A 12,017-nucleotide genomic window follows, 5' to 3' on the forward strand; every position below is an offset into this window, starting at 1 on the left:
AATAAATAAATAAAGGATGTAGTAACATGAAGCTATTATAAGGGATCAGCTGCTGGATACATCACAGTACTGAGAGCTCAGCTAGATATGACTTCAACTAATATGACAAATATACCTGCACACATAAATACTTGTCCTGATTGTTCATATAAATATTGTTAGGGTATTTTATATAATAATTATTGCATATAATATATAAAAATATAAATAACACTATAGACAAACAAGTCATTGGGGTATGTCAAACTTTTATAGAATTTACTGAAGATTTTGTTCAATTTTCCAAATTACACATTTGTGGTGGATCTTAAACTTCTTTGCAAGAAAACAGCAAATCAGCTTTCTCCATTTCCTGTTCTTTATGAGCTGCCACAGTTACCATTTGCCTGGACCCTGTAAGGTACCCAAACTCCAACATTCATTGAGAGGAGACACTTCCTCTGGCAGAAACAAAAGTAAGACTAAGTGTTTCTTTGCAGCAATCTCAAGGTATAGTAAATATTTCCAGACTATTTAATAGTCTTCCACCTCATTTATAGAGCCAAGCCTTAGGGATGTACAGGCTGGTGCCAGGACAATCCTTAAAGCTCCTCATCTCCTTACAGCATGGACTCCCCAGGATTCCTGAGTACAACAGTTCAATTAAACTAACTTCATTTGATACAGACCGTATCATCGGCTTCCTCCATATGTTTTTTTGAATCAAACATGTCTATAACACATTTAGAATTCCCACTGTGACAAAAGCCATGAGCATCTGACAGCTTGCCAAAATACACACCTGCAAAATCATAATGTCATGAGAAGAACAGAACAAGCTTAGCGAATTTGTTACATGACAGATGAATATTTACAGGAAGATATAATGAGAACTAGAACTTAATGCAGCATTTCCAAGAAAGATAAAGCAGAATTCCTCAGCACTGGTTTTATGACCACCAAATTTGGTTTGTGTAAACATGGGGCAGAGAGGAAAAGGAGAGAAAATCCCAAAAACAAACTAAAATATCTGCTTAGACAAATGTAATGTACACACTCCACTCAAACTTATTTTCATACAGAATTGATAGAACTGAAGGGACAGTGCAGGAGAAGGGAGGGGGAATAATGGCATTGACTTGACAGGTTATTTATACAATTATTCACAAATCTTCACAAGCTCAGCTGAACAGATGACTAAGAAAGAAGCTGCCTGTTAACCATAATATCCAAAACCTGTCATTAATATCAGTAAGTAAATATGGAACAAGAAATACACACAGCAACATAGGAAACCTACAGTACCAGAACCACAAGTAGCATGTCCTGATTTAATTTTGTCCTTAAATAATGAACTAAAGCCCTTTTCAAGTTTTACACTGAAAGTTTAAAGACATGAAAGTATCATCACTTGACATCCTATTTCTGAAGCATAAGGACAACTTCAACAGGACTGCTTTAGAAGGGAGTTGATACCATTCTTTGTGGCATTATTATCACCATGGAAAGTCAGCCCAAAACCAACATGGTCTTTACAAGGATATAGGATGACAGCTAAGTGTCCACATGACACAAGCCATTCACAAGTATCATATGAATAAAGAAAATAATTTTTAAATTTTGGTTATTAGAAATGGTGCTACTACATCAAGCTCAGAAGCTGTGATGTGACCTGCCCTCAAGATCACAGCATTTAAAAATCTGTCTGATCGCATTTGTGATGAAATTCCCTCTGTTCCTTTACCTATCATCTTGTGACAGCTGATGTACCACTACTGATTTATATGCAAAGAGATACATAGAGAAAAATGTCCTGTATTAGTTAAGAGTTACCTGAGAATTGCTGGATTTTGGATAGAAAGGCAGTAGGAACATGAGCTAGCAGCACAGACATCTCACCTGTTGACACAGTAGTATCGACTCTGGGAAACATAGGGTGTGCACTGGGTTTTTAACCTCTTCCTCTCCATCTCCTTCCAACTATCTTCTGTACATTTTCTCTTGGCCTGTTTTTCTTCATGTTTTTTCTCCACATACTCTGCATATGTCTGGATCCTATAACTTTCAGCATACCGGCTGGTGTTTACAGCTGTGGAGAAGAATGATATTATATACAAAACACTTACATGACAGCATGCTCTCTAATGAAATAGCTTATTTTGAAAAGCAAAAAGCTGCAAGCTATTTGTTCTGTTCATAAAACAATTTTTAGTTCCATTGTTAGCAATTAAAAAAAAACAAAAAAACCCCAAAATGCCATATTCTCTAGAAGTCACAATGTCTGAACTAGATGCTCAAAGCCCTTCTCAAAGTCAGACTTTGTGCATAAAGAGTTAAATCTACTTAAGACATTTCTTTTAAATTAGAAACGATCAATTCTTCAGTCGTAACCCTCTTCCAGATTGCTTGTTGGCAAGAAAAGACTTCCTGGATTTTTTCCTTTTTAGTCTCATTACTTAACCCAGCAGGTTTATTCTGCAAGTCTGCCAGGAAAAGACGACATTTGCAAAGCCTTTGCCAAAACTCTGTTTGATTGCTGTGAAACATAAGCTTATTTGAGCTGCATTTTTGGTTGCACAAGATATCCATGGAAGAAGCACTTAACTAATAGCCAGCTGTTCCATCCTTGTATCTTTCTAATGTCTGATCTCCCTTTAACAAAAAAATAAAAACCCTTCAAGTTCAAGGTAGAAAGATTTCTGTCAATGCAGAATTAGAAGCACTTTAAAACTAAAGAAAAAACTTTCATTGCCTCCACTCAGTAACAATTTAACAACATTCCTTCAAGTCCCAGCATCTTCACAGCTCTCAGCCTTTAGTCTGTGAGCCAAGCTCTGGCCTGACGCCATCCCTGTAACAGATGAATCAGCAAATTAAACTGACTGTCAACTGGTGTCTTCTGCTGCTTTCAGCCTAGCTCTCTGAAAGAAAGTATTGTAAACCAACCAGTAAACCAGTTTAAATGTAAACAAAACAAAACAAACCTCCCCCCCCGCTTAACCTCAGATTGTTTTTCTGCATATTTTAAAATACCACAATTGTGGTGGAGACAAAATGATTTTATTATGTACTTCCAATTATTTAGAGCAATTTCAAATGCTCTTTCAATATCCCACTTCTGCATTCTAGCTGAGCTGATTTAAATACAGGTATTCTGAGCTACCTTTGGTGCAAGCACTAGAGATGGAAAGCTCCAACATCAAATTTCAGAAAATGTGAAGAAGATGAGTGGATGTGGTTTTCTCTCCTCTTTCAGAATGGATCATCCATTCTTTATGTTTGCTGTGTAACAGTGAAATGAGATTCTATAATACCTGCCATGGTATATGGATGCTGCTGTTGCAACGTACATAAAACCAAGCAAGAGTGTTGAGTATTTCATTTTAATCCCAAGTACAGATTGCAGTAGTTATGATTAACAGCCCCATGAGATTGTTCTACTAATCAACAAGTGTCAGACATACCTCCTTTCACCCCCCTTGTATTTGTTTTGAACTGCAAAGTTACAGGATCTGTTTGTACAAATTAGGACAATATTTATTGCCCATGAAGTTATGGGGCAGGCATCATGAATGAATTAATAAGGCTCACTGGAGCTTACTGCATGCCAGCCAACATTCCTTGGGGTAAAATTTGTTTAGTTAAACTCAAGCATGTTTTTACTTGCTAAAATCAAGCATGGAGTAAAACCATGGATCATTTGATACATACTCATTTGTTAAAACACAATAACATTATTTGTTTTGCTACAAGCTGTGAACCAAAGTTATGGTTCTGCCATTTAATTCCCTGACAAACTCAGACGTTTTTTAAGAAAGAAAAGCAAATCATTTGAGGCCTAAAGATAACTCTAAAATAAATCTGCAAGAGTCAGTATTTTTGTACAAAGACAACTCTGCTTTCTTAAAATAAGGCACGTATTTTGCAGCAAGCCATTCATATGACACAAACACACACAAATACATACATATATGTATATATATATATATATATATATACATATATAGCATATATATTTAATATAAAATGCTACATGCTAAATAAATTGCTTCATCATTGAAAAACTGAAATGAAGGCATATGGAAAAGTCTAAGGAGCCACACAGATGAAACAATCTTGCATGGTCTTGAATTGAAGAGCAGCTCCTTGTAAGAGTTTAATACATTTTCTCTGATGCTTTTTTTGGTGAACGGTGTCCATATTGCCAAACAAAGCAAATACAGTTAGGTCATTCTGCACTCCCAATAGAAGAAATGCACTGCTACAATCCTCTGTGAGTTCTAAAAAACTGAAGAGAACTCAGAGGGGCTGTTTACTTATTTCTTTATATTTTAAGAGCTGAGACAAATCTTTCTGTGACAAATCAGACCTAGTAACCAACACTACATGGCTGCATTTCACATTAATTTCAGCCTTAAAGTTTCAGACTCATAGCAGAATAATAGTAATTGCAAATTATTTTAGGAAAAGCATTTCTAGAGGATGGCACCTTCTCTTCTTATAAGGCAAGGCATCCAACAGGCTGACTGTCACTGAGTGGTTCAAGAGGAATGTGTACAAAGATACTCTTTTGCCAAGTCCTTGCTTTTATGCAGAGAAACATCCTGACAGATGGCCACTGACAATATCAAGCCTCTTAATAAAAAGACATAATAAATATGTTGGTGAACGGTGTAGGCAAAAGAAAAGCCACAATATACAAATACAATAAACACACAGAGCTATACAGACTAATGCTGCAATACTAAACACTTAAGCTTATGAAACACTGAAGTAAAATTTCACCTGTGAAGCCTTTAAGTGACCTCTGTATCAATGCTGCATTAATCTTAACTGATCATGTTCTACTTGAAACATGGGACCATTGCCTCAGCCAGAGCAACAGTGTGCAATTAGTGAGTAGCTAAGTCAGTATTTTGTTTTACTCTCAATACTCACCACAGGTTCCACAGCCTTACTTATTGACTACTAGGGCTATTCATGCCACATTAACAACCCAGAAGTTTGCCATGATCTCAAAAGTGCACATGCATAGTCTAGTATTTCAAAGTAAATTCAGCAGTGGAAGCAACAGTGCTGTGTGCCTGTTTTATCAACAGAAAGCAGAAGATTCAACGTCCCAAATTAGAGGGCATCTTTTAAATCAATCTAAATGGAATGAAATTGTCCCCTACAGAACATTCAAGGCTGCATTCCTCCACAGCAAATGTACAAACATATTCCCAGAGAAGCCATAAATCCTAAAGAAACAGTACATGATCATGTATCAAGGCATAAGCAGAATTCAACTATATTTTGTTAAATACTAGTGAAATTGTCAGTGCAACATCCATGGCACCTTTTCTTAGCCTATATACAGTTTTCAGTCTTTCAAGCATACCTGGACAATTTCTACTGCAAGGCATCAAAATGCTAACACACATGACTAATTAGCTGGACCAGAGTATACCTGATAAGAGCAACTATCTGCAGGCTGCACCCAAACTGATAACACAAATTTGTATATGGTGCTGCCCATTCCTTTGTTTCCCTCTCCTGTATCAGCTTAAGATAGAAGGTGCCTATACAGGTTCTAAATAAAAGAGCACTGTACAAAGGTTGGCCACTCTCTTGGTGTCTGCAGAGCAAGGAGCAGTATCAAAGCAGGGACACAGCAGCTTTTCACCTTGCAAAGGAGGATGGCAAGTTAGAGAGCAAATCAAAATGAGGTTTGAACCTCCACATTGGAGAACAGAGCAAAATGGACAGATGATCTGAAAGAATTTGGTTTTACAGAAGGAAGATAAAATGCTAAGTACAAGGCATGCCAAAGAAAGAGGAAGGATCCTTATGCAAAGCTTAAACTTAAAATATTTTCCTAAACAAACAGAGATGATAGTGTAAGTGCACTGAGTCATTTCAAGCTATGCACATGTATGTAGGCAGTTACAAAGTATTTTAACTCACTTACAAATGAAGTTATTTAATTACTGAAAGAATCCAAGCTACCTTTCTTTTTAGACCAGCAACCTGAACAGTCAAAGTTGTATGACAACATTCAAGGAAACCAGGAAGAAAGAGCTTAACATGGATCCAAAGCATTAACTGAGGTCACAAAGTTAACTGCACAGAATAGTTGAGGGGCAGAAGTGGCTGAAATACAAATACTTCAGGTCATACCAATTTATTCATCAAAATAAAATACTGGGTTTGTTTGACAAGCTGAAGTCTCTCCCATTTCCCCCCATTTCCAGACTATCTGGATGAAGTCTAGACCCTTGTAAGTCATAGGATCATTGAAACAGCACCTATTCCATACTAACCTCTCCAAATGGAAAGCCAACGTTATAAATACACAAAATTGAACAGCACCCCAAGGCAAACCTATCTAGCAAGACAAAAATCTTAAGAGCTAGAAGTTATATGCCAAAAGTTAGTTCTGGAGTTTCCTCTGTTCATCAGCTCTAACAGTGCAGTGTTTATCTTTTGCCACACATGTAACAAATATGTGCACCACGTTTGACAGAAATGCTGATGCCACTTGCACTGACTGCAATTGGCAACAGAGAGTTCTGTCTCCCACGTCCAACTAAAAGAATATCAACCATTTAATAAATACTTATTAATTACCTACTTTGAACAGCAAATCCCAGCAGGACATAGACTGTATTTATTATCCATTATAGTTTTCAGGTGCTTGCAGCCTGGAAATCAGTTTACAGACAGCATATTGCAAAAAATTAAGACAAATCAGAGCCATCTAAACCACCACTTTCATAAACCTGTTATTTGCTCTAAGATGACATTGTGGCAGCCCAATAGAAAGTGACACAGAGCCCACTGGAAGCCAAGAACCTTCCCCTGGGAAGGGTCAGGTCCAGCTTGCACCGACAGGCAGAGCAGGGTGACTGTGCAACTGTCCCCTAGCATCTGTCCTGCTGCAGCTTCCATTTCAAGCTATAGAGAGCAATATGATTTTATATAAGAACAAGCTTTTCTACTCATAATAAATCTGAGAGACTGCCAATGTGTGAGTCGCATGAATACCCAAATAAAGTGAAGATTCTTGGACATTATCATAAGCAGCAAAATGAGAAGTTTAAGGCATTTGACTCCTTTCCCAAGGTTTCTGGTTTGTGTGTTTTAAGCATGCCATATTCACTTGGAAAGTTAGGAGCAGTTCCAAAATTGACTAAAAAAATGCTGCCCTTTTCCCTACTTAGTTTTTCAGATGAAATAAAGTCGAAGAGGAAACAAGTCTTTGTATATTATGCAAAGATTCATAGGTCCTTCAGGGTAACACTTCAACAATTAAAACATTGGAATGCATGTTTTCCCTAGCAACAATAAACACTACTGATTACCATGAGAAATTTGAAGAGCTGCTTATCACCTAAATTCACCTAATCAAATGTATACCTTACAAACAGAAAATCTTATGGGTCAATCTTTTATCAATCAGTTTTGGACTAGGTTTTTATGGTTATCATCCATGATATTACCTAACTCAGGCACACAGTTTTAAAGAGCACTGGGGGATGAAGAGGTATTTTTTATTTATATTCATATATATTCAAAATGAATTTTTGAATCAGTGAGAAATCAGGATGCTGATGAACAAGTTTTTAGCCCATTTCAAATACTGAAGCCAGGAGAGTCAAAAACAACAAAAACAGCACAGCGTAGCATCAACAGCTTATGCAAAGTGACACATTTTGAGAGATCTGTCATTTGTAAAGGTTAAGCATGATAATTAATTATTTGAAATATGAAAGACACCTATCACAATTTCAATACTGCCCTTAGATACAGTTACACAAAACTAGCCATCTAGACAAATTGTATTTCAAGTTGTCTTGTAACACCTATGAAGCTAAACAAAATTATAAGGCACTAAATTGTTAAGGAACAGGCAGATCCATCAGCTAGTTATATTGAGCATGTGCATCAAGGGAGACTGGCAGATAACTCTTTAAATGTCTCTAACTTCATCTTAGTTCAGCCAAATACTCAGTATTTGAATTACTGCTGCAACAGTAAAATAAAGACACCTCCCAGATATGAGCAGGGTTTCAAACTCTGATCAATCCAAATCAATTAAAACTCCATGCAGATAATCACAAAACTAGTCCCATTTTAATCACTTTTTCACAAACAATTTCCTTATTAAAAAGATGCAAAGCAAATCTGGACAATTTTACAGTATTTAAAACTCCTTTGTAATGGAAATCTGAACACTTTAGGGGAAACTTCCATACACTTTTCATGTCCTTGATTCATTTATGTTCCATAGATGTTCTTGATGCACTTGTGTTTTCTTAACTATATGTGTCTCTTAGTACCAGCTCAAAGTCAGAACCCTCTCTAAGAGGTAGCATAGAAGTATACCTGTAGCATCATCTTGCCTTATGTTCATATTGCTTCACAGCCCTCCAAGGATGTGAAATACCAACAACTTTAAGCAATTTTACAGTAAAAATCACACAATTTTTGTAATTGAGGTTGCTTTAGTTTATCAGCTTGGTTGGCTGACTGCTTTTAGTATATGAATTTCTACTAACCAGCTTTCATAAAAATCTATGAAACACTATAATCACCTGAGCTTTCAAACAAATAACATGCTTTCCAGCACGTAGACCACAGAACAAGCCTCCCTGTTTGTGAAAGCACAAAAAAAGACACAGAGCAGTGCCAGAAGGATTCGGTTTCAATATTCTGCAGACATTCAGTTCTTTCTAAATTATGTAGTTGCTATAACAAAAACAGAACAAAAAAATCAAAATCAAACTGAAAAATAACAACAAAAAGTAGGGGTGATAATGTACATGCCAAGCATTTAGACAATGGGTAAGTAACTGAGGTGACAGCAGTTGGGAATTTACTGTAGCAGCATCTAGGAAGGCTTTGTTTGATATAATTTTTTATCTGGAACTTCTCATTAGAAGTTATTTCATTCTTACATCTATATCTATCTATCTATCTATAGGTAAAGAAACAATGGCTCTCTCTGCTATTGAGCAATTGCTGTAAGGAGGCTGCTGGTGAGTCCTCAAAATCCTCTGTAGAGCTATGAATGTATGAGGAATTATAATAAACACTCCCAGGATGTTAACAAGGAATTAGAGAGATGCACTGATTATATATCCAGACCCTGAAGCTGCTTTATTTGAGCTTAGTAAGGATAGATCATGGTAAATTCAATGGGATTTTCTAATCTGTTTTATTTCTTTTTAGAACTTAATTGTGGGAATTCTGCCTGGATAGCTCTTAAGTGCAACAAGAATATAACCAGTTAATCAGAAGTGCTACAGATACTGCTGCTCTCACTGGCTCCACAGCATTTGATGCAAGTGTTTCAGTAAATGGGGATGACACTAACAGAACATATCCCAAATTATCATCTATAATGGCTACTTCCAGCCACTATTCCCTGAAGTAAGGGTATGGGTCAATACCCAAATATATGCCCAAAAGAAGTTCAAAAACCACTAAGATCTTGTGGATTCAACTACAGCCAATCAAAAATTTTTTAAAGAGCCCACCCCAAAACACAAACAAAACCACCCCAAAATAATATAAAAAATCCCCAAACCACAGACAAACCCAATTTAAAACCCAACACACCAAGAAGACTGTTTTCCCATGTAACAGCAATATTTTCAAATGTTCAAATAAAAATTTAAAAATTTAGGTCTGGATAGACTGCACATTGTTCACACAAAGACACATTAGCAGTCCAGGCTCTTTGGACACTATTATTTTGCATATGTTCTACAATGCACCAAAAGGCTTCTCACTTGCAAATATAAGCCAAACTAAATGTGTATCAGTCCAAAGGGTATTTGAAGGCAAAGACCACAAAAGTTTTTGATATCTATACTCTGGGCAAAGTAAAAGTAAACAGCTTCAATAAATACTGCACCAAATGAAAAACCAGCATTACTCTACCTACAGGTCTAGGTACTTGGAGGATATCGTGGAATGAAACACAAAAGTCTCATGGAAGTCCAGTCTGGGCTTGCCTTTCCTGCCACATGTGCTGCTGCTGTGGAAGACCAGTTCCTCCAAGAAAGTCAGTGGTTTTGCTATTAGAATCACAGACCCTGCTGGCTCAGAGCATTTTGCAGGAGTCAGTGAAAGTCTTAATGCTGAAGTAAATCCAGCAACACTTACCTATTTGTACTTGCTCTGGCTGACTCAATGATACAAAAGCTGATGTATCATCAATCCATGAAACCTGAATGTTACCTAGAAAAAGCAAAATAAATTATTATGACTATTTTTATTCCAGACTCAGTCACAGACTTTTTATCTGATATGCCATGACATAAAAAGCCAACTAGAGTAACTGCACCTGAGAAGGCTTTTGTCCACTTTACAGGTGTGTAGTTCACACCCAGTTGCACAAGGGCCTGGAACTGTTCAGAAAGTCAGGGCTGCATGAGCATCCTGCACACCCCCAGACCCTCACATCCTCTCTTCATGGCTTCTATATGAGTCTACAAAATAAATTGAAGTGATTTTCTGGGAATTTCAGCCCTTCACTCAAATAAATAACAGCTGTTTGAATGATGATAAATTCCAGTCAAAGGGGACAGGATTGATCACATCAATGGAGAACTCCACTGTTGCGACACAAAATTTTCAAACTCTGGTTTGAATCCCACTACACATAATTTCCTGGATGTGAAATAAAAGCTTAACTTGAGTCAATATGAGGACAAATGCACAAAATCATAGACCTCATTTGGAAGCTGTTACAATAGAACAGTGACTGGGAATAAGTTCCTCTATTCATCAAGCAGTTAGTGCATTTTCTATGTGAATGGCTTAAAATGTCACATTAGCACTAAAAGAGCTCATAATCAAGCAAAAGCAGAGGAAAGGATTCCCATTCCAGACACAAGGTCTTATTATAGTCTGAAATCCATTTACATCTCCTGTCCTTATCTAAGTGCTTTATTGTTAGTACAATTCAGATATTCAAAATTGGTGCCATTTTTTACGTAGACTAGGAAATCAAGTTTATATATAATGTTAAACCACTATTTAACCTTCAGACATTACAAGGTTAAAAATGGTGATGCAAAAGGGCTTCAAATACATTTATTCTCAGTTGTTTAATCTATTGAAATCTAATTTAGTCTACAGGTTACAAGATTATAGAACTCTCTTCTGAAATCCAGCCAGATTATAAACAGATTTTCTAATTATAAAAGAAAAAAAAAAAAAGCCTAGATAGATTTCATTTGCATGCTATACATTTGAGTAGCCAGCTATTTAGGAGTTTAAATTATAATCATTTTGAGCATTGCCAAAAACATAATTAATTCAGTATGGTTTCTGATATCTCCCTGTACTGAAGGGCTAAGGCCTTTTAAGATGAGCCTACACCATGAAGTTAGAATTTCTTTAAACATTTTTCAGGGCACATAAATTCAATTGCTAATAATTCTGTCTTTGAAGAACACAGAACTTCACTGTCTATGAGTAAAAGCTCTTTGGTGTAGGGAGAACACCTTTTTGGCAGGACACTAACATCTCACAACACAAGAAAAGCCCAAGCTGACACATTAGTGCAGCTCAGAACTGTAATGAATTTGGTAGGACTACAACATGGATTTGCCTTTAAAGGACAGAAATTACTGTACAAATTCATATTGCTCTACATGCATTGACAAGACTTTGTTCTAAAACAATTCATGTATCAAGTTTTCCATTTCTGTATTACTAATTACAAAATTTTCTAAACAATCATTTCAGACATCTGAGACCATAACCTGTTGTAGCTCTGGAACACAGAAATGCTGTCCAGATTGTGTCCCTTTCCTATATATACAGTTAATTACTTTCAATCTACCTAAACCTACTGAAAGATAGACCAGAGAGAAAAATTGTCCTGAATATCTTGCAATTGTGCCCTCAGTATAAAATAAGAAAGAGGATCAGTGATAGACAAAAAAAATGTCCTGAAGGAATTCAGCTACTATTCATATGGACTTCAGTGTTTATATTTTCACTAAGTGCTAAATAAAAATGAATTAATAAAAATTCAAACT

General features: G+C 36.4%; 1 protein-coding gene across 3 annotated transcripts in view; it reads right to left on the reverse strand.

Annotated features, from left to right (window-relative positions):
* Window positions 1–12,017, reverse strand: part of PARN (poly(A)-specific ribonuclease) — a 43,608-nt gene that overhangs the window by 5,608 nt on the left and 25,983 nt on the right. For all 3 annotated transcript variants that reach the window (XM_079320954.1, XM_079320953.1, XM_079320952.1), the window contains 2 exons: window positions 10,132–10,206; window positions 1,879–2,068 (listed from right to left, as the gene is read on the reverse strand). In XM_079320954.1, coding sequence (XP_079177080.1) covers window positions 1,879–2,068; window positions 10,132–10,206 — 265 coding nt within the window. The remainder of the gene's footprint in view (window positions 1–1,878; window positions 2,069–10,131; window positions 10,207–12,017) is intronic.

The sequence above is a fragment of the Erithacus rubecula genome (assembly GCF_903797595.1).
Source record: "Erithacus rubecula genome assembly, chromosome: 17".
Lineage (NCBI taxonomy): Eukaryota > Metazoa > Chordata > Aves > Passeriformes > Muscicapidae > Erithacus > Erithacus rubecula.